Genomic DNA, 23,306 nt, shown 5'->3' on the forward strand with positions numbered 1-23,306 from the left:
TTGCAAAGCACTGGACCTCAAAGTAATGTCCATGACTAATTGGCTTTTAATTGGCTCTGCTGTATTGTTATGGAAACATGGAGCTGCAGGAAAACCCACCTGCTTCTGGTGCTGAGCAAATCTTGGGCTTGAATAATTCCTGACTGGTCAGAAAATAACTCTGAGGAATTATTAACTTGTCATTCACAGACCTTTAACTGGTCTCTTTTAGAGACTTCCTTGGAGCAGATCAAACAGCTGTGTGTGTACATTGCCCTGAGTGTAGTTATACTCAGAGCTATGCTTTATTTTCAAAGTGTAGGATTTGTGTTTTTTAACCAAAATGAGGTGTGATTTTTATTTTTGTACTATTTTACCTAAGCTGTCAGAGTTCAGGGAACTCAGAATGGTTTCAGATTTGGCTTACTCCCTGTGGGAATTAGAGACTTCAGGTGTGCACATTTTGGAATTATTTATGACTATTCATTTGCAGCTGAGATTTTGTTTTCATGCTGGAGCTGAGTGTCTGTGTGGGTTTTCTGAATTCATCCCTCTCTGGCTGTAGCTGTGAGCTCCTCCCCAACAGAAATCCAATGAATGAACCTTCTGTGATCAATCCAGATGCTTCATCTCAGCTTTTAAATAGCTTTAAATATCTGTCAGGTATTAAAGATAAATGTTTAAAAACATTAATTTTTAGTGGCTATAATAAAGATCACTAAATATCCTGGCTTTATATGGGCAGTTCTAAAGCACAGTTATAACTTCAGCTCTAATGGTTACAGTTCTGGGAGGTTTCCAGTTTCTTGGCTGACGATTTTCATTTTCTTGCCAAAATCACCAGCCTCTAGAAAAAAATCACTGATGTTTTCTTGCAAACCTTTCCATCTCCCTGCATGTTGGGATGGTGCTGTCACACACAGCAGGGCTGTGCCTTGCTGTCCCTCCTGGGGTGGCTTTGAGCACTCTGGAGGCAGCCCCAACCTTTGTGCACCCATGATGGAACTGAGGGTGCACAATGATTGCTTGAGGTGTGCTTTGAGCCCACCCACAAGGAACAGCAACAGAGGCATGTGGGAGCAAACACAGCCTCACCCCAAATGCCCGTGCCAGAATTGCCTGGATACATTCTGTTTGTCCTTCCTGCTTTTCAAACTCACATTTCGAGAATTCCGTCTTTCCTGACTTGGATTTTACAGAAAGATGCTTGAAAGCCTACAATGAAAAAATGAATAACTAAAATCCTGTGGTGTTCTGAGCACTGACAGCCCTAACCAAGGCACTTGACATAAATCACTGAGGCCAGGGAAAGCAGAGCTGTGCTCCTGTGATCATTTCCTTGTGTAACAGCCCTCACCTCGTGTGTTCCTTCACGTAGACCTGTGCTGTTTAATCCCCAGGAATCCTTCCCTTATCTCCTGGGTGCTGCAGTGGATGGCAGTAAAAATCAAATGTCCAGGGAGCCTTTTAATGTCTTCAGAAGTGTTCTTCCTAACAGACTATTTAACAGCTGGGTGAAGATCCTGCAGAATTCCACTCAGAGCTCTTTCTGATGTCTGTAAAACTGCAGCTATCCCTGAGTGTGGCACAGACTGAGAGCTCCTGCTTACTGGCACGTAAATTCCTTCAGGATTTATTTCAGCACCTCCCAGATTTAGAGCCTCGTGGAACTGGAGTGACAGGAGAGAAGATGGCTCATTTAACAGCAAACACTGTGCCCTCAGCTGGCTGTGAGTTATTTCTGACAGGGTCTTCCTGAGTTTGGGAAAACCCGACAGGAATGTGTGAGGGAGGGGCTGTGAGCAGCTCTGCATCCGAGCTGGGTGTTTCTTAGGAGCTGTGCAAAGGGGTTTTGGTGCCTGCAGGTTCCCCAGGAGAGCTGAGCTGAGGTGTCAGAGCCAGCAGCTTCCACTCCTCAGATCCTGCATCAGGAAGCAACAGCAATTACCTCACCCTGTTTGCTGCTCTGCAAAAACATCCTCAGAGCTTCAGAGAGCTGCTCTCCACCAGAGACTCTGGAATTCTGCATGTTCCTTCAATCCCACCTCTGTGCCTGCTAGCTTGATGCCTTTAGAAAGTTTTAAAGTTTTCTGAGAGCAGCCTGTCCCTTGCCTTCTTGAAATATTGTTCTGGTAGGTGACTGAAAATTAACTCCTGAATTGATTCACAGAACTCAGAATGTTCTGAACTCCCAAGGCTCAATCTTAAGTGAATGGCCCATGGTTGGATCAAATCCACAATCTTGGCATTATTAACACCACGCTCTGAGCAACTGAGCCAATCTCAGGGTCAATTATGTTCCTTTGCAAATATTTATAAGTTATTTGCCAGTTCCTAAAGACCAGAAAATGCTGCCCAGTGATTCTGCATTTATTAGGATTCTGCAATTATTAGGATCCCATGCTTTGGCAGCAGTTATAGCAGCTTCTATTTTGTCTTTTGTTGCTGATATGGTTGAATAAGAAACATTATTGGGAGGTCAAAAGCCACTGGCAGGAGTGTAATGTGACCATTTTAGCTGCTCCCTGGGTGTAAGAACTGATTTCTGCCAGTGTTCAGCACTCTGGCTCATTTCCCTTCTCCATGCTGCACCTCTGCCTGTCTCAGCAGCACCTCCCATTTCTCCGATGAGCCCCAGCCCAAGCAGGTTTGCACTGCATTAATCAACAAAGTCACTTAAACTTAGATCTGAGTTTAAATTTACATAGACTCTTTCCTAGCAGAACACTTAGGTGCATCATTTTAGCCAATTATGACACCTTATTGACATAAACTCAGTTTAATTAGAGTTTAGCTCTAATTATGTGGCTGCACTGCAGAGCTACTAAATGAGGTGAAGGAGAGAGTTGGTCATAGTACAGGAAAATTCCTCATGGGGAAGTTGGGCAAACAGGATTCCTGTTTTCAAAGTCAATAGTATTTTAACAAAAGGCTTTGGTTCTTTGCTTCTCCTTCTTAAAAAGAAAACTAAAAATTAATTGCAATCCAATGCTTAATTGCAGTTTCCCCCTCGTTATTGGAGCCTCTCCAGGGGGGATCCCATCTGTGTGTGAGGGGTTGGAGCTTTTTTGGGGGGACACATCGTGCTCCCCATCACGAGCAGCCCCAGGAGCCCCACAGGGGGCAAAGACCCTTCCCTTGGACACTCTCACAGGTATTTAGAAACAGATACTTCCTCTTGTTTTCAGAGAGCTTCCTCAATAGATTTCCACAGGAAGAGAGGGAAATCTGTATGAAAAACAGGAAGCAGTCCTCAGAGGCTGTCTGTGAGGAGGAAGACTTAAAATAAATGTGGTTGTTTGAAGCAGTAGGTGATACCAGTGGTGCTATCTTATGTAAAACCAGTGATTAATAACATCACAGGGCTGCAACAGGATTAAAAACCTCAGGTGTTTATATATTTAACTTTTCATTGTAATTGACAGTAGGTGACCAGCACTGAAACTTCTGTAACCTGGTTTTTATACCATATTTTCTATTTTCTATTACACCATATTTTCTATTTTCACTTTACTGCCCTGGGCAACCCTTTTGGAAAACTTCCCATCTCTCTCACTCTTGGATGGGATCCCAAACTTTCTCATGCTGATTCTGTTCCTCTTGCCCGCAGTATGAGACTTCATCTTTTCCCTTGGCTTTTTGACCTTCTATAATTCAGTTTCAAATCCTGAGATTTATGCATTAGAAGGGAAGACGGGTCGGGATAAAATCTGACAAAATCTGACATACAGAAATAGTTGTTAATTAAAAGCTTCTAGAGGTTTTGCAATGATCCTTTCTGATCCATCTTCAAACTCCCACAAAGTTCTAGATGTGATGGAGTTGTTACAGACTTTACTGTGGGCACTGAAAAGGGCGGGGGAATTTGTAACTCTCCACCTTAAAAGCAAGTCTAGTCACACGAGGAAAATGTTCCAGTTTTCTCCCAAATTTGCCCTAAAGCATAACATGTCTGCATTGAGAATCTTGGGCTGTGGAGTTTAAGGCAGATGACACAGGCCCATCAAAAATGGGGATATAGCATGTGCAATGAGAATTCTGAGGGGAGAAACTCTTACATTTGTAAATCCTTCAAAGGAAATTTGACTTGCTTTTACTGTCACTTGCTTCATTTCATAAAGCCAAACATTAGAAAGGAGAAGATGGATTTGGCCTTCACAGTGTGTTGTTTGCATTTGAGAACTTAGGGATAATACATTCTGTGCTCATTTCTGATACAGAAAATGGCAAAAAATGAAAGCAGAGGATGTTTCTGAGTTCCACAGCTAGGCTTTAGTAATTAGACACATTGTATTTCAAGAGATACATGAAATAAAAGCTCAAAATCCTCACAATGCAAAAGCATCTGAAACAAAATCTGTTTTATCCACTCCACTCAGCTGGCAAATGCTGCTGGTTGGATTTTTAAAGGCAACACCTCAGAACAGGGGAACAATTCATATGGTACTTTTTGAAGTTTGCATCAGAGCGAGCACAGAAGGCTTTGGAGATGTGAGAGGGTCTCTTTGAGGCCAGAGCACAACCAGCAGGGATGTGCTGCTCAGTTCTGGGCTCCTTTCAGCTCAGTGCCACAAGAAAGCCCTGCTGGCTTTGCTCTGCTGCTCCAGCTAGAACTGCTGGAAGCACTGGTGTTTGCCAAGAGACTGTTTCGTATGAGAAAGACTTAAAAAAAAAGCAGCAGGGCTTTGGAATGTAGATATTTCTTGGTTTTGGTTTCTGTAGATGCCCCTAAATGGGGAAAAAAACCCAACAGAGTCCGTGCAAAATGCAATATTGTTCAGCCTGAGATTTATCAGCAGAGCACCCTTCTCCTTCCAAACCATCACTGATGGTTCTTCAAAGTGCTCCTGATTGCTGTGGGTGCGCTCAGTGCAGTCTTTCACTGCAGGAATGAATGGCTGCTCCCTGGGATGTGCCCTGGGGCTCAGGAACTGAGAGGGGCCCTGGGAGAGCATTTTCAGAGCTGCATTTTCAGACCAGCCTGGCAAGAACAGCTGAAGGTGGCACTGACCATGCCCTGCCTGCCTTTTGGGGTGGACATTCCTCCAGCAGGGCAGAGTACATGAAACTTGGTATTTCTGGAGGGTTGTTAAGGAAAGCTGCTGGCAGTAAAGGCAGCCAGCTGTAGGTTTGTGTCCTCCAAGGATTAATGACAGCATCCCTGGAGCATGCACGAGGCTGCTTTGCATTAGCAAAGGCTCACTGAACTGCATTGATCCTGCCCAGAGCTGGGGGAGTCAGGACAAATCCTGCTTGTTTTCAGGGCTCTCATCACTCTGGGAGCAGAAAGAGCCTTACTTTCAGATGTGAGGGCCACTATTAACGCTGCTTTGAGAAGTAACAGGCTCCAGATCTGATGAAGGGCCAAAGCCAAGGAAAAAACCCAACTGGTGCATAAATTTGATTTTCTAGCAGAAACATTTGTTTAAAATGTGAAATCAGTCCCAGATCTCCAGTTAAAACCCAAACACATCATTAGGAACAGAAATCAAGGCTATTCCACATGCAGCCTGTTTGAGATGACTTTTCACCACTTGTGCCCCAGTGCCTCAGGCAGCCTCCAGATGTGAGCACCTCGTGGTGACAGTGCTGGCACCTGCTTCAGGAATTGTCATTCAAATACATTTATCAGAATCAGGGGAATTCAGCCCTTGGATCCACGGCAGAGCAGGAGAGACACGATGTATGTTCCCAATATTCCAAAATAGTTCCCTTCAACCCCCTGTTTATTCAGTTCCTGGAAAGGCCATGCAGGATCAAAGGTGGCTCTGGAGTGTATCACTGATGCTTGGGAGAGGGTTGAACAAAACCCTGGCCTGCTGCAGAGCTTCCAGGCCTGCCTTTATTCCAAAGGAGCTCCTTGTATCCAGCCCTTTGTCAGCCCCAGACAATGGGATTCTGTGGAGATCTTTCAGTGGCTGTGCTTTCCCACCAAGACTGAGCAAGACTCTAGGAAATTTTTTTTTCTGGCCGTGTGCAATTTGCCACGGACAGTCTGCTCTTATTCAGTTGAATATTCTGAATTTCCTGATGCAATTGCTGTTAAACAAGAGCTGCTTCTCTCCTGTGTCTGCTCTGTGCTGCTAACCCTTGGCTGCAGATGGAGACAATTGCAGGATTGTTCCCTGAGCCTTCCCTCCCTTGGTACCCCAGCAGAGCAGTCTCATCTGGGGCCTGTTACTTCTGCAAGAATTGCATTTGTTTCCAAAACCAGGGAAGAGAGTCCACAGTGCTGGTGCTGCTCTCGTTGACTCCTCATGTCACTACATTACTGCAGAAGAAAATGTAGAAAAATCTCAACATCCCTGAGATGCCAGCTCCAAAGACATTTACTAAGTAATCACTGCAAGCTTTCCAAGGGTCTGCAACTCTTCACAGTTGTTAGGTTTTGCCTGTTTAGTTTTAAATAATAATTGCAATTATTGTAATCATTGTAATTATTATTTAATTGCCTCTGGCAGGTGCACCTTCCATGGACCCTCTGGATTTCCTCACCTTCCAAGGCTGATGCAGATCTGAGACCTCCTTGTTTGTGCGCCCGAGGCTGCAAGAGCCAGCAGGACCTGGTGTGGTGGACACCTCTCCAAACTACCCCTGATGCTCCCCAGAGATTCCCTCAACTCTATAAAAGCTGCTGAAATCAGAGTAACATCATTTCGAGGCAACACATTTGACTTTCCCTCTACAAGATGAATAAAACCCAAATGAAATGTTGCAGTGCAGATCTCAGCCTGCCTTCAGACCCATCTCAGCGGGTGCAGGGGGTCATTTCCTGAGCAATCACTCTGGAATCCACATTTAGGCTGCCTTAATCAAATTCTTTTTTATTCCCTGTGGGTCTGTGACCACTTGGAAAGTGCTCTAAGGATTGATACAAAAAACCACATAAATTTTACAAGGGCAGCATGTGCAGTTATGTATTTGTACTTATTAGCCAGCATGGCATCAATAACAATGGAAAAAAGTTCCTTGAATTGAAATCTCAAAACAGCCCATAAAGAAAAAATTTTTCCTGTCCCCTGGTAAGGATTAGACCTGCAACTTTGAAATCTGATAGAACGTGGTTTATTTTTATAAAATGAATTTCCTGAAGAGGAAAACTACAATGCCATGTTTAAAAACCTGATGAATTCTTCTTGTAGAATGGAACAGTTCAGTGGGAAGGGACTGACAGCCATCAGCTAGTCCAAGTGTAGCTCTTCTAAATCAGTGTTTGCTTTTTAAATTATCTCTATTTGATATTCATGGTGGAGTTCTCTAGAATTCATAGCACTCAGCCTTCCCCAAGTCATGCATTGATGCAAAGAGATTTTAAATGAGATTTTCCTGAATAATCTAACCAGATAATTTCATCATGCTCCTTTATCATATAGGCATTTCTCTAGCACTAAAATATTCAGGATACAGCCTGTATTTTATATCTCTGGTTCTGGCAAGGACAGTGCAACCTCTACAAAAACAGATTTCTGAAATAACAAATGTGAATGTCAGATTCAAAATATTCCTAAATCCCTGGTCAGGGTAGGACAGTACAAAGTAATAAGATCTATTACACATACAAAGTAATAAGATCTATTACACAAAGTTACTTTCTCATTTTGCCACTTAAACCAGCAGTTATTTTTCTGGTGACATGAGCTGTTACAATAACTGAAATAATCTGATAGTGTAGTTTGAGTGGTGATCAATATGTATCAATAAAAGCCATGCTGCTGAAAATCCAGCTCCTTGTTTTCCTCAGCAGTGCTGGTGGGGGAAGTTTGGGATGAGTTTGGGATGATTTGCTCCTGTTGAAGTGAATAATGCAGAGTGTGCCCTGCAGTGATAACTCCTTCTGTGCCATCTGCTTAAGCTTTGTGTTTTACAGCACAGCTGCCCTGTCTGTTCTTCCCCATTTGTGGAGTCAGGTTATTCTTATTTCCTCAGAGGGGTTTTAAAGGAAGAGAGGGCTCACCGTTAATCCTTCACTCCTTTTTCCAATGAGATAAAATGTTGTATTTCTATCTCAGGACTACCTGGACTGGAAATAAGAAAAACCCCTCTTTCCAGGGTTATAAAACACCATTTTCTCTCCCTTACACTCCCAACAGGGTGTGAGAAATCAAGTTAGAGCTGCCTTTATGGGCAGAGAGAGGTGAGGCACTTGGATGTGAATGATATCACACAGAATATTGAACAGAAGCTTTAATATTGGTTATACATGCACATACCAAGCAGCTTGGAGTGAAGTGAGCAAATGTGCACAGAGAAATACCAGTGCATGTCTGTGCCAGCCAGCTGCAAACAGCACTAAGGCCAAGTGAATGGAAATATTAGAAATATTATAAGATAGCAATAAATATACTGATTAATATATTTATTGTAAATATATATTTATTATAAATATATAATATAAATATTAATATAGTTGTAGTATAATTATAATATAACTATTATATAAGAGTTATAAATTAATAATTATAATATATAATATAGTTAATATAAAATAGTTATTATAAATTATTAATGCATTTATTATAAATATATAGAAATAATATATTATTAATATATTTATTCGATTTTATAATACATAAAAATATATTTAAATATAAAATTATAATATATATATATTTAAATATAAAATTTAAAAATATTTTTATTTAAATTTATTTAATTTTCTTACATTTTAGAATTTTTATTTAAAATGAAATATAAAATTTTAATATTATCTATTTCTGATAAACACAGAGTATTCTGAGAATGCTCTGCTTGCCCCCAGATCCCAGCCTGTGTTGAGAACCCCTGGGCCAACATTCTTACAAATGATGTTTTTCAATTATGTGGGGAAATATTTGCTGTGCCAGCATGTCAGAAACACTAAGCCTGGATTTTCAGATGAGATTTTGCTGTTGGCACGAAGGGCTGAAAAGGCTCCTTGCAATATTGGTGTGGCTGTCTGTCACACAAAGGCTGACATCTCCATTGAATGGCCCGTGCTGGTTCCCAGCCCAGCAGGAGCTCCTGGGCTCTGAAAGGAGATTAAACCAGTGATTGCAGCCAGGACAATGCCAGAAAGGGAAAGCCTGACCTAAAGGCAGGGACTTGTGCAGGGTTTTGTCACACCAGATTTGGGCTGGGCTCTTCAGCCACCTAATCCTGTATCCTACTCATTATGTCCCACAAGGAGAAGCTTGGGAGGGGTGTGCAAGAAATCTGACAGAGATTGCTAACGGGGAAGTTTGGGCTAAAGCTGCGAGTCAGAGATTTTCCCAAACTGGAGCTAATATTTATCACTGTAGCTCAGAAATTCTCCTCGCCAGAGGAACGGTTAATCCATTTTAAATCCTGCTAATCTCCTGCTATCAGAGATATTTGTGCACCTGAATGAGAGGGGGGTGTTACAGAAGAATGAAACAGCATCTCTAAGCTGGAGGTCATCTTAAAGGTGATGGTGGGAGCAGGGGCTGCTGTGGGTAATAGCTGCCTTTTCCTGTGGATTAAAATCACTTTTTAGAAGGGGAAATTGATGTGAAGGGACAACATCCAAAGCTGTGGTCTGGGGTGAGTCAGGGCTCAGAGCACGGGAGCTCTGAGGTGACAGATGGAGATGAGCTTCACTCCCAGAGCTGTGACCTTGGACTCCTGCAGATGAAGCCAAGGTGATGTCAGAAACCCAAACTCTTCTTTTGTCATTTCATGTGCATTAAAGGCTCAAAGACAATACTAGAGATGCACTTCCCCTGCTCTTCATGGATCTGGGGCATCCTTAGTCCTCCCCTGACCTTCCACTGCAGTATTTCAGTCATTCCCACAGTGACTCAGGTGGAGTCATCTTTCTATTTAACACCTGCTAAGTAGTTGGGGTTTTTTTAAATTGATATTTTAGTTGCTTGTTTAATCTGTGTAACATTTCCTCAAGCACTGTGCAGGAAGGTGCTCCAAGCTTGTGGCACCCACTGGGTGAGAAGAATTTTGTTTTCTGTCTGCTTTGAACCTTCCTCTGCTTTCATGAGCTGACTCACAGCTCCTGTGCTGAGAGACTGAACAATTCTCCCTATTCATCTTCTGGATGAAAATCTCCAAAGCTATCTCTCTTCCACATCTGCACGTGGCTAAAATAATTTCCATGCCTTTTTTTCACACTCTTTGCCTTTTCTAGGCCTCTTCCAGTTTAATTGGTTTTGGTGGAAGATCATGAATTTCCTTGTTCTGATACAGGTGTTCTGTGAATGTGCATAATTATTTTCTTTGTACTGTTCTCTGTTCCCTTTGTAATACATTTTAATATCTTATTTGCTTTCCTTCCTGCAGCTTAATAACTGAACAGATACACTCCTAGAGTTATAAAGCTCTGTAGTTTTTCAGCATCTGTAATAAGCTCTGAGTTCATTACTGTGTGTGTTTCACTAAAGCTGAAAGTGTTGTTTGGGGTTGGTTTTGGTTTTTCACCCCCCAAATGAATCTGATTTCATTTATTTGGTACCTGCCACCATCCCTCACTCAGTGTCCTAGGATCATCCTGCAATTCTTCACAGTGGATCCTGGTTTTTCATATCTTGACTAATTGAGCAATTTAAAAATCTTTATTTCCAGTATTATTTCACTTAAAAATCAAACGATAATCACAATATTGTAGCTTTCCTTGGCATGGGATATAAAGCAGATTTTTCCAACTAAAATACAGAAATCTCCAAACTAAACACATTTCCAGACTGCCAGCTGTGGTTGAAATTAGGATAAAGCCAAAGTTAGGTATCCATCTCCCTCCCAGTGGATATTCTGATCTGAATCCAAGCTTTGTCATTCAAATGCACTTTTAGTGGAGACTTGAATCAAATTACTGAGCTGGAACTTCCCTGCTTTTAGCTGCAGAGATTGGTTCAGACTAATTTCTGAAGGATGCTCTCTTCTGCAAGGTTTGAGAAGAGAAGCAATCTGAAATATCCTGGGGTTTAACATCAGACAGGATACAGCTTTTCAAGCACAAAATAATCTTCTAAAATATAAAACACAGAATGCATTTACAATGCACAACTTCATCCACTAAATGCATTACCAGTGTGTGCAGATGAATTTGTTTAGTCAAGGAAGGAGGGGAAGTCCTTTAAATTTAAGGATACACAATCTAAGCCACATAAGCTTTTTTACACCTGTTTTATAGCACTCACCTCTGACCTGGCACTTTATATATTATATTCTGGGCCAGATCATGGGTTTACAGTTTCACTTATAAAGTAATGGAAAAAATAAAGCATTTTTGTAGAGCTTGGCATGGCAGCATATATTCCCAGAGTCCTGGGAGCACTTTTGTCACTGAAAAGTTCCTTCATTCTAAGCTTGGTTAAAATGCAAACCAAAATCCAAAAGCATTGGATTGCTTAACTTCACTAAAAATAATAAACCACTGAAAGTGAACTTGGGTCTCTGCATGTTGAGCTGATGGATGGTTCATAAACCTGCCTTAAAAACAATGCAGTTCCTGGTTTTCTTCTGTACTTCAGCAGCTCTCCCAGCCCACATTCATCTTGCCCATTGTGAGCTGTTATAACACAGAACTCAATTCGAACGAGCCATTTAAATTTTATTTTGAGCCTTTCTGCAGGCTGCCTGAGGAGATTCAGGTGCCCATGACAAGGACAGCTGGAGCACAGGTGACATGCACACCTGGCTGGTGGTGCTCTCCATGCAGGAGCCTCCCCTCCTGGAAAAAGGGGATTTTTCCCCCCTGGAAAAAGGGGATTTCTCTGCCCACCGTGCAGCAGCCTGTGCCCCATGAAGTGGAGGAGCCCAGAGAGGAGCTGTGCTGCCTGCCCTGCCCATCCCTACTTGTGGGAATTGGAAAAACAGAAACTTCCACAGACACTGAAGGGTTTGAGCTGCAGCCTTGGGAGAAGCTTGGATTGATGTAAAAATACAATATACAGATATTAGACAGAAAAATCGTAAACTTATGGTTCTATACTTGTAAGACTATAAGTGAGTGAGCAACTGTACTGCTGAGATGGTGAAGGGTTTGTAGGGTAGGGCTGGGGTTGTGTGGAGTGAGCTGAGAGTTCAGAATTATAACAGAAGCATTTGTGTGCATGTGAGACAGAAGCCATTGGACAAAAGTATCCAGAGTGCAGCAGAAGTGAGTAAAGGTGATGGGTTAGAAAAGCAAAATAAACCCTGTGGCAGCTGTCATTGGGTTAGAAAGTTCTGTATTGCTTTGGAGCAAAGAACTTGTGACTGCTCTTGAGCTATGGCCCAGTGCTTGCTCCTCTCCTGGCCTCTGAGACTGATGTTTGTCTGAGCAATAAATCCTTTTTAGCTTGAAAACAGTCCCACCCCTTCACATCTAAGGGTGCCAATGACACCCCAGCCCACTGTGTCCCTGCAGCTCAGTCCCTCACCCCAGGCTCTGATTCCAGCTCCATTCGGGTCAAAAAAAGGCTGTGGAGGGAGGGAGGATGAAAGAAGGAGATGCTTTGACAGCTCCTTTCTCATGGTAATGAGCAGAGCTGCTCCTTCTCCCCCCTGTGCTCTCTTTTCTTTCTTTAGAGAAGGAAGAATCCAGCTCTGCCTTCCAGGCACTGGGCAGACAAACTGGAGGGCTCAGGATGCTTTGTGGGCTCTGCCCATGGAGTCACTGCTCTGTTTAGGGGTTATTTGCTGCTTGTTTCATGCATATAATGACAGGTAAATGTGGATTAATAGAATTAAAGGCTTGGCTGGAGGACATGAGGTAGCAAAGCATCAATTACTCCCTGGTGATTTCTGCTCTGTGAGTCACGTTCCCTCAGGAAACAGAGATCCATTAATTTAGCTGCTCCATGGGAACCTGCCACAGGAAAGCTCCCTCTGCTTGGAAGGGGAAGCAATGAATGCTGCCTTTCCAGCATTAATAATTTTCTGCTCTAAAAACAACATCATTTGATACAGAGGTAATTTGGATTATAAACAAGGACTATAAGCAAGCACTGGATATTAAGCAGAGCCATGTACATTCACTAATGGAAACACAGACCTTTCAAACTAAGGACCAGCTTCTCTCCCAACTTTTGCTTACAACAGTTTGAATATTTTTCTTTATTTTTTTGTTTGGTTAGATTAGAAATCTGAGGAAAAAATATTTTGCAACTAACGAAACTGTCTCTTCAACATGAAACCAAAGTGAAGTAGTCAAGCAAGGCGCACCCTGTCTAGGAGAAAACACTTGTTTGATCCAAGATATTTCTGCTTGCAGAAGCAAGGCCTTAACTGGTAAGGCTGGAGAACTGCAATTTAAGCATAAATGACTTTGGGTACTTCAAAACAAGTGCCAAGCCTTAGGGATTGACAGTTCCTCAATTTTATAAACAGTACAGGTCTAAACTGTAAGGATCTTAGATCCTTAATGATGGGGTTTTGATGTGAAATCAAAGCTTAGATCATTCACATCCTGCACAGCATTTACCTCAAAAGCTTTATACTTATTTAATTTTCAAGTTTCCTATTTTTAAATGCATTTGAAGCATCCTTTGGAAACTGTAAATCATGATGAACAAAAACCCCCAAGCCAAAGAGAGCAAAGCAGGCAGGAACAAGGGGAGAGGGAGGAAAGCAGCACAGTGTAAGACTGACAGCACAGGAATAAACCTGGTGTATAATTCTGCTGTAGAGAGATTAATCACAGCTTTTCTGAGAGATCCCACCCCCTGGCTACACTGAAAGGTCTTTTGTTCCAAGTCAGTGCATTTACCCAGGAACATCCTGCCAGTGGTGGGAATATTTCACAGCTGGAAGGCTTCTGAAAAACCTGTCACATCCCAGCCAGGGCTCCAGAAGCACAGACACAGTTTTACTGACAAAACAAACAGACAACATCCTTATTCTTGGTTTTCTTGTTCTTTTTTCCCTGCTGAAGGAATTGTCCCTGGGGAGCAGCACTGGAAGTTAAGCAGACCCATGTACATTCATTAATGGAAACAGAGACCTATCAGACTGAGGACAAGCTTCTCTCCCAACTTTTGCTTACAACAGTTTGAATATTTTTTTTTTTTTTTTTTTTTTAATTTGGCTGAGTTAGAAGTCTGAGCAAAAAGTATTTTGCAGCTAAGGAAATTATCTCTTCAACATGAAACCAAAGTGAAGTATTTAATTTTATTCCTTCTTTGTATCCTAAAGTGGTACTTTGAAATTTGATTTATTAATGTCATTCACATAGTGACAGGGCTGCTCATGGGTGACAACAGTGGTGCCCCACAAACCACACGTGTACCCTGGTTGGAAATGCCACCCTTGCCTGTTTGCTGGCACAGAAATGGGTAGCAAACCGACCTCCTCTGCAGTTTTCACAAGCATTGGCTTTGCTCTGACTGCTCCTATTTCTGCCTTGTGTAATTCTGTGCCAAGCAGTGCTCCTTAGGTCTAGCAGCTCCAGCAGAGTGCAAATGCTGCACTCAGAGCTTGGCTTAAGCCTGCCAAAGCTGTGCTTTAATCTTGGCTGAGCTGAGCCTGTGCAGCCCCAGGTGCTTTGGTGCTGGGTGAGCTCACACCAGGGACAGGGATGGGGTCAGGACAGGGAGTGAAAGCAGAGCAGACGTGCAGGGAGCACCACATCTGTCAGTGCTGTGATTAATGGGACACCATGAACCCTCCCTGAAACGTTCTGCACAGAACAAAGCACAGGCCCTGATTTTGAATCTGGAGATTTACTGAAAGGTTTGGGGTCTTTCCCCTGAAATGTGACTCCCAACACTCTGCTCCTGCAGGGGGTGATGGCTGCTGCGATGGCAATTAGCACTCCAGGCTCAGGCAGCCTTCAGGGAATAGTCTTCTCCTCAAACAAGGAGGGACTGCAACCCACAGTCAGTCACAGCCTCTGCAGCTCCTTTTTCAAGTGGTTTAGGAACAATGCTGTGAAGCTACTTGTTCCACAGAAGTAATCTCCTAATGTATCACTGTGATATTTTCTGAAAAATCCCTTCACCAGGATTTCTTCTCCTGGCAAGATGAGAAGCCTCAGCTTCTCCATGTTCTGTTGCTTTGGAATGTGATTTGCAGAATTGTTTACCCAGCATGTGAATTGTTTTTAATTAATGGCCAATCACAGCCAGCTGTGTTGGACTCTCTGAGTCTATAATGGGTTTTTATTATTCATTCTTTTCCAGCCTTCTGTCTGTATCCTTTCTTTTTCTTTAGTATAGTTTTAGTATATATAATATAATATAATATAATATAATATAATATAATATAATATAATAATAAATCAACCTTCTAAAAACCTTGAGTCAAATTCTCATCTCTCACCTTGTCCTGGGGACCCCCCAACAACCCCACAACACTAATGCTCAAAGATTACATCTGGCATTTATTGGCCAACCATTTCTTTTTTTATGAAGTACATTCCTCTGTGGAATGGTACAGAGAACACAGGCAAATCCTGGATTACAGATATCTGCAATAATGCTTGAGCTTCAGCCCATGCTTTATGTTTTCAGTCTCTGACGTTGAGCGTTATCTTTGTGATCCCTTAAGGCCACACATACCTATTCATTTTTATCAGAATTTGCCAAATTTTCAGATGGGTATTATAAAAAGCTATAAAAATATATAAAAATTCCCTTTTTCAGAGACCAGGAATGCTCTCTGAGCTAAAGCCAGCCTCTTGATGCATTTTACAACTTTAAGGTTGCTTGACTTGAGCACACAGATCAGGTTTCACATCTGGAATTGTGAAAATAGCATAGAATTAGAGAGTGGTTTGGGTTGGAAGGGACCTTAAAGTTAATCTTTAGATCTTTAGGTGGTCTTAAAGATTCCCTGCCAGAGGGGAGGTGGAATTAGGTATACCTGGATATCTCTTTTCTGTAATAAAGGACTGAAGCAGATACACTGACCAGCTCCTTCTCCCCACCACAACCTCAGTCTTTGAATTTCCAGTCTGAGATTATCTCAGGACACGAATCTGTAAGATCCATTTAACCCAAGTTTTACTTATAATGCAGGACATCCTTTTCTATCTTTTTTTTTTCTGGTTTGGTTTTTTTTTTCACTTTCCTTGGGATGCAACTGCAGTTTTCCCTAGGTTTTTTCATGGGCTGCAGTTCTGAATAGCTGAGGTTCAGATTCTCAGGCAGGTCCAGGGAAACGTGCTGAGTATCACAAAGAGGATAACCCCAGCGAGGCATGAGAGAGGCAAATATCAGTCTGGATTTTAATCATGCTGCTAAGCAGGCAGATGAGACACTGACAAAGTTGAAAGGATACCCAGGAGGGTGAAGGGAAGGGGACAGCACAGCAAACACGGGCAGTGATTGAGCAGGAGTCCCAAACAGAACAAATATTTGCAGGGCTGCTGAGTAACTGCTTTGTGCCACTGGAGTGCAGGAGCTGCCTGCCCTGTATTTCCTCACATCAGTGACATTTATTAGCTCAGCCCCAGCCTCCTGGGAGTCCAGGCAGGTTTAAATGCTGCTTGACAGGCCACCCCTGGGTGCCTCTGCTCCTGGCAGTGTGCTGAGGAACACGAGGGGATTTACAGGGGGGCTGGGGGCTGGTTAGGATCCAGGACATGGCTGGTGCTGGTTCTTGCTGTAACCCCAAACCAGTGACTCTGGACTGGGAGCTCTGCTTCCTGAGGGTCACAGCCTCTCATGGGGACTCCAGGGGTTGGGTTTGAAAGGGGTAGGGGAGGAAGGTTTTTGTTTAAAGTGATGATTCTGTGTGAAATCAGTCCTTTTTTTGGGAGGGGATAGGACAAAATGGATAATCTGTTGATCACCTAGAAAGTTGGTGCTGTGAGCGGAGCACTGGGGGGACTGGACAAAGTCAGGGTGGCAGATGAAGGAGGGATATGCACACCTGTCACCAAACTCTGCCTGAACTTCCAGGCACTAATTCAGGGAAGAAAAGCTGCAGAAACACTGACTGCTCATCCCCTTGGCAAAAACAAATTCCTCTGGTGTGGAAGGGGTGAGCACGATGCAAATCACGCACAGAAGGGTGGGCGGGGGAGGCAGCTGTGCAAGGCAGCTGGGGACAGGTGACAAAACCAGCTGGGCTGTGGCTCTGTCCCTGTGCTGCAGCAGGGCTGGCAGGGCACTGCCACCCCTCCATCCCCAGGAAGGGATGAGCTGGGGGACAGCTCCAGCTCCAGCAGGGCCAGCAAACAGAGCCAGGAGGGCATGTTGCAGACATCTTTTATGAAAAATCCTTTCCTTAGGATTTTTTTTTTTTTCTGAGAAGCTGGGAGGCCTCAGGAACAAAATGTAAGTAATGGTTATCTGCTGCTGTGGAATGCAACAGGTGCATCTGTGATTGGTCTCATGTGGTTGTTTCTAATTAATGGCCAATCACAGTCAGCTGGCTTGGACAGAGAGTCTGAGGCAGAAGCCTTTGTTATCATTCTTTTTCTATTCTTAGCCAGCCTTCTGATGAAATCCTTTCTTCTATTCTTTTAGTATAGTTTTAATATAATATATATCATAAAATAATAAATCAGCCTTCTGAAACATGGAGTCAGATGCTCATCTCTTCCCTCATCCTGGGACCCTGTGAACAGCGTCACAAGGGGACAGGCGGGTGTCCCTGTGTGTGGGGCACTGCCACTGAGCCGCCACCCATTCACTGCCACACAGAAACACGGCCAGGCAGATAAAAGGAGGATTTAGGGAGAAGCCAGGGAAAGCCTCCCCAGAATAAACACTGTAAGCAACAACCCAGCATGGAAAAAGGCAGGGAAGTGGCTGCACTTCCAGTGTTGCAGCACACTGGGGGTAAATGTTGCAGCTCCTTCAGGATAAATCAACTTGCAATTATGTGACTGGATCTGAAGTCAAGGCTTTGCTATTATTAATGTGGAAGCTTTGAAAGACTCTTGCATTTGAAATAAAAGTAGCCCTTCCACAGAAAGAGATGTTATACGTTTTCACTCTGCCAAATTAATCTATTTAAATTGCTCTGCACAGTTCTCTCTACCATAAATAACAATACCTTCTATTATCCTCTTTTGTGAAATCAAAATGCTGCTTTAAAGTGTTCCCAATGAGAGTAATCTGGTTTGCTTACTTAGCTTAGGATTCTTTGATGACAAGTAGTCCAAGCTTTGTGTGATGGGAATATATTCACCTGCTACAGCTAACTTCTTCCAAACCTTGAAGCTCTGTGGTTTTTGGCAGACTTCTCTGAAATACAAAACTTCTTACACTCTTCAGTAGAAAACAATATCAGCTCAAGGCAAAGTTAGAAAATAAAATGACATCAGTTCGTCCAGAAGAATCTGAGTGTTTTCACAGATGAGGCTCTGCAAATTTAACATTTCATTTCACCCTCTGAGCTCAGTTCCTGAGTGCCATCAGTCCCTGCTCCCTGCTCCTGTCCAAGGATTTCTTTCTCACCTGCACATCTGTCCAGCACATGCACACCACAGCCTCCTCTCAAATTTGGTGCCACCTGGAACAAATTGCCAAGATGTCCCTCACCTGCCAACAGCAAGGAGCTGGTATTGATTGGTATTGATGACAATAGTCAATCAAAAATTGTCCTAATTTTCTTTACTGTCTATTTTTTTAACTAGAAGAACAGTTCTAGGCTGCTTAAATAGAAACCATTATCATTCTGACTGGAAATAACCTACTATAGACACCTTTTATTGTGTATGAATGTTTCCTTCCTATGGCTTTTTTTTCCCTACACTTAATTGAGCTGATCCTGTATGGAATATTTCCCTATTTCTCTCCTGTTCTTGGATTATTGATTTGGACTTGTTTGGTCCATCTTGTTATATTTTACAGAGTGAATGATAACCTGAGAAATTATTGAAAAGATCAGGGCACTGCCTCTTGAAAGAGAACAAAAACTGAATTGCTTCCAGTATAAAATAACCTAAAGCATAACTTTTTTGAAAAATTGACACTGATGAAATAAATAGAGAAAATTATACTAGAGGCCTCAATCATCAAATTTACAGGAAAATATGAGAGGCTGAAACAAACTTCTCTGCATTCCATGCCAAAAGGATTCCTACTCATTAACACATAGAAATGCTGATGGATAATTAAGTAATTTGGGAGACAGACCATGCATATGGGAAGCATTTTTGGTATTTTATGACCTCTTTCACTGACCTATGTAATTACTGTGCTGCTGACGAATGCAGCAACATAAACCAACTGTCAACATCTATATTATGAAGTTTATTTCAATTCTAAATGACCTTTCCTTTTATTCCTTACACTGGGATCAAAACCATGTTTGTTAAATCATTTTATTCCCTCCAGTGCGGCTAAAGAGAAAAAAGAATATGGACACTTTATTAGGTAATCAATTTCTAAGCCACCTCCAATCTAGCATAGAAAACAAAGCCAACTCATATTTGGCAAGAACAATTCATGTCAAACCAATCCAATTTCCTTTTCTGACAGGGCAAATGGCTCAATGAGTGAAAGAAGCAGCAGATGTGATTTTTTTACTGTAGTAATATTTTAATGTGTGGTATTTTTAGAAATAATGCTTAGAAATAATGAGATTTTATTACAATACATGGATGGTGTCACCTTGTGCTGCAGCAGAACTTAGTGGGGGACAAAAAGGGAGTTTAGGGAATAGTGGTTAATGATTTGTCCTCTGGGAATAACTCCCTGGGCACTGCATAAAAATGGGACTTGCCTGACTTCCTAAACTCTCCTGTCATCAGGCACTGGCAATTACACCCTTTTGATACAATACCCATGGTAAGTATACAATTTCTTGTGATGTCTTTTTCCTCTGAAATGAACTGAACTCAAGCTCTTCAGGAAGGAATTTATTGAGATCTACCTTTAAAGCTGAGCTGACTCACTAACTTGACAGGGATTTGAAAAGAAAAGCGGAAAGATAGTCCAGACAGAAACCTGAGACATTCATCAGAGTAGGAAGATCAGGATGGGCACCTGAAGAAAAGAATTTGGCCAACTAGGCTGGTTTAGGAAGGCAGTGATCTGACAGGGGCAGTTCAAACCCTGGCACAGGAACCTGTGCACTCAGAAAAAGTTCATGTTTAAGTCATACAGATTGCAGGAATATGAATCTGGAATGTGAAATCAAGAATAGGTGATTATAATTACACACTCCAGTTTAGGACAACATTTAATCACTCGCAGGTACTTAAACACTTTCTTGACTAAATGCAAACTGTGGTTTCCTGCATTAGGGATTATAACTTAAGGTGATGGTTGGGATTTCAGATCTAAGTGATTGCAAGTAGGTCTCAGATGACGGTCTAGAAGAGGGATTTAGATGCTAAAAGAGCTTTTAAAATCTGAACCTAAAAGAAGAAAGCATTTCCTTGATCAATATGAATCTATAAACAGGAGCAGTGTGTAAAGCTCATAGATTGGACTCATTCTTGAATATGATCCTCTCTGGAAGAAATTGGACTTGAGCTGGAGGAAACCTGTGGCTCAGCAAGCCAGTAAGGGTGAATTCTCAGGAGAGATATCTGCAATTGCCAGTGCCTTCTGCAGAACACCCTAATCCCCCCCATTCCTCTCCAGCCCTACCTTGTAGCATTAGCTCTTGCCAAATCCAGACCCTGCTCACAAACTCTGTGTGGCAGCTGGCAGGGGAGAAAACTGCTCACTGGAAAGGTGACTGAAACACAGGCAGACTTCAACAGTACAGGTAACAGCAACTGAAACACAACCTGACTTAACCAACAGGACAAGTGACACAAACTGAAACACAACCTGACTTAAACCAACAGGACAAGTGACACTCTTGCCAAGTGACAGACAGAACCCTGTGGATTCCCAGCTGTCCCTCCCTCTCCACGCCTCAGCCAACCCATCTCTTCCCCTCACCAAGCACTCCCAGCAGCTCACCCGAGCCACACCCATGGATGTGGGCTCCTGCACGTCAGGAGAAGGTGATTCTCTCGGAGCAGGAGGTGTTTGGGCTGCCTGAGCACCAGTGAGAGCGAGCAGAGGGAGTGGGACAAGCTGGGACAGCCAAGGCTGTGTGGGGCAGAGCTGCTGCTGAACCCTTTCCCCAGCCTAACACACAGCTCTGCACTGCTTATTCACCACCTCTGTGCCACTCTGGGAACACGTGGAGTGATGGGATTCCATGGGTTATGGAATATGAGCCCAGGCATGCAAGTCCCTGGGCAATTATCATGATGCACCTCTAAGTTAAACTGTTTACACCGAGAGCTGTTCCACTGGATGGGGAGGTGCAGGTGCTTTGTGGCCAACAGAGAATCTCAAAGGGGGGAAGCTGGCCTGGGCCTCTGCTAGATGTGCTACAGGGCTAAAAAAGGGGTGTAGTTCCCAAATGGTCAGTCCAGCACCATTCCTGAGCTTGATACTCACTTTAAATTAACATGCAATTTAAAAATAAGTATTACAAATGAAGGTTATCTTACAAGGAACATATAATTTACATTTCTAAACTCACAGTCTTTGTTTTGATGTAAGCCATGCAGTTCCTGCTCTGCAAGGCCAGTGGACATTGTTTATTGCCTTTCATCTGTTTCAAGGTGATCTTTTTTATCCTTCATTGTACTTTGGAAAAGCAATTCCACAGGACAAGAACCCATCTTAAATCTTTGGTGCTCATGCCAAGGAGAAGGTGAGAGCCCTGACAAGCTGTGTGATCCCTTTTAGCACCAGGAGTTGTGTCATTCATCCAGAGACCCCTGACAGTCACCTTGAACGTTACGTGCCCTCGCAGTGGTTTTTAAATCCTTTAGATGTTTAAAGAAATGCTTCTATTTTCTTTGATCTTCTGCAACCATGCCTGTATTACTATACACAATGCTGACAGAAAGACACTGGGTAAAAATGGTTATTTTTAGAATTTCCTCACTTCATAAAACACTACAACATCTAGGATGCCACAAATAACTCACGATGAATTCTTCTTATAAGCAAACAGAGGAAGTGTGAGTTTAGGAAGAGGCAAGGACTTCAGAAGATGCAATTTATTAAAATACTAGATTTAGTAGTGTAAGCAAAAATATGTCTAGAAATACTGGTTTTGCTTTGAGTCAGTGAAAATATAAACTAGATTTTATTCCATAGGTCAGTCTAAAACTTGGGCAGAAATGACTAACACTTAATACCAACCGGTGAGTCCAAGTTTGGTCTGAGATAAAAAGCAACAGAAGCAGTGTACTATTAAATTTGTGACCAACTTTCTGACTTCTGGAAGGGTTTGTTTATGCTATTACAAAACTGGGGTTCAGTTGGCTGGTGTTTTTTGTTTGAGTCTCCCACTCTGTTATTTTGTGGGTTTAGGAACGTTTCAGCTTCTCTCCTCTATTACCTGTTCTCTCAGTGGAGAAGCAATGAAGTCACAGCAAGTTTCAAACCACTGGCCAGAAGTTGTCCTGGTGTGCTTTTCCCCAGTTCCTAGGACAGGCTGAAGAGCTTTTATACAGAATGGAGAGTCAGCCATCTGATTACAGCTGGCTTGGGATGGCACCTAAGGACCAGGAAAGGCAGCAAGAAAAGTAAGTGTGTTGGAAATGGTTTCTGAAGGACTGTCAGCAGTTTGTGTTGGGGCTTTCCTGAAGCACTACCATGCTGAGTTCTGTTGTTGTGTGTCTGAGGAGTAACTTCAGCTCTCTGTAGATCCGCACCCTGACTTTGGCCTGGAAGACTCCCAGATCTCCTAAAGACCCCCATAAGGAAAATGGATGAGCAGCTTTTAATTTCCCTCTGGCCAGATTTTACAAGGTGTTTTGGAGACGTCTAATAAGCCCCCACCCGAGATTCTCCAACTCACTTGTGCCCCAACACTGTGATTTTATAGGCACTTTTTGTCAGACTCCAACCTACCTGTAGTGCTGCAGTTGTGATTCCAGCTGCTGGATGTGTATTTGCAGATGTGGCACCTCCTTAGCTCTCGCTTCCAGCTCCTTCACTTTGCCAAGACTGTTGAGGACAGCGTGTCTGGCCTCTCCCACCTTCCTCCTCATCTCTGCCTGCTCCCTCCTCAGGTTATGGTTGCAATCTTCCAGGCTGACCAGAGCTTCCTGAGAGCTCTTCAGCTCCTTCTCCAGCTCCTGACTGAACCTGATGGCTTCTTCAATCTGCCCATCCCTGGAGCTCTGCATGAGCTCCATTTCCTCCAGGACATTTTGGAGGCACTTGGTCTGGGAGTGCTTCTGTGTTAATGGTCTCTTCCTCCCTATGAAGCAGGGTCCTTCTCCTGTATGGCTGGCATGGCTCTTCCGCAGTCCCACCTGTAATGACCAGGAGCACAAAGCAGGGAGAAACTGATGTGTTTTAATGAAGACTGAAAATGGCTGGATTGTGCTTTGTTGCTTTGGTTTTTTTCAATCACACAGAGTCGATCAGCAACTAAAGCTACTTGACCTTTGCCAAATACAGAGACAAGGAAAC

At 42.8% G+C, this 23,306-nt stretch overlaps 2 protein-coding genes across 3 annotated transcripts in view; one reads left to right on the forward strand and one right to left on the reverse strand.

Annotated features, from left to right (window-relative positions):
• LOC128939636 (uncharacterized) overlaps nt 1-23,306 on the forward strand; it is a 255,626-nt gene that overhangs the window by 80,239 nt on the left and 152,081 nt on the right. The gene's annotated exons all lie outside the window — the stretch shown is intronic.
• The window catches only part of LOC128939961 (EF-hand and coiled-coil domain-containing protein 1-like), a 38,394-nt gene that overhangs the window by 13,301 nt on the left and 1,787 nt on the right, over nt 1-23,306 (reverse strand). For both annotated transcript variants that reach the window (XM_054281220.1, XM_054281219.1), the window contains exon 2: nt 22,740-23,146. In XM_054281220.1, the coding sequence (XP_054137195.1) occupies nt 22,740-23,146 (407 nt within the window). The remainder of the gene's footprint in view (nt 1-22,739; nt 23,147-23,306) is intronic.

This window comes from Melozone crissalis, unplaced genomic scaffold, assembly GCF_028551555.1.
Source record: "Melozone crissalis strain CALT ecotype California unplaced genomic scaffold, PUWL_Pcris_2 ptg000029l_1, whole genome shotgun sequence".
Taxonomy (NCBI): domain Eukaryota; kingdom Metazoa; phylum Chordata; class Aves; order Passeriformes; family Passerellidae; genus Melozone; species Melozone crissalis.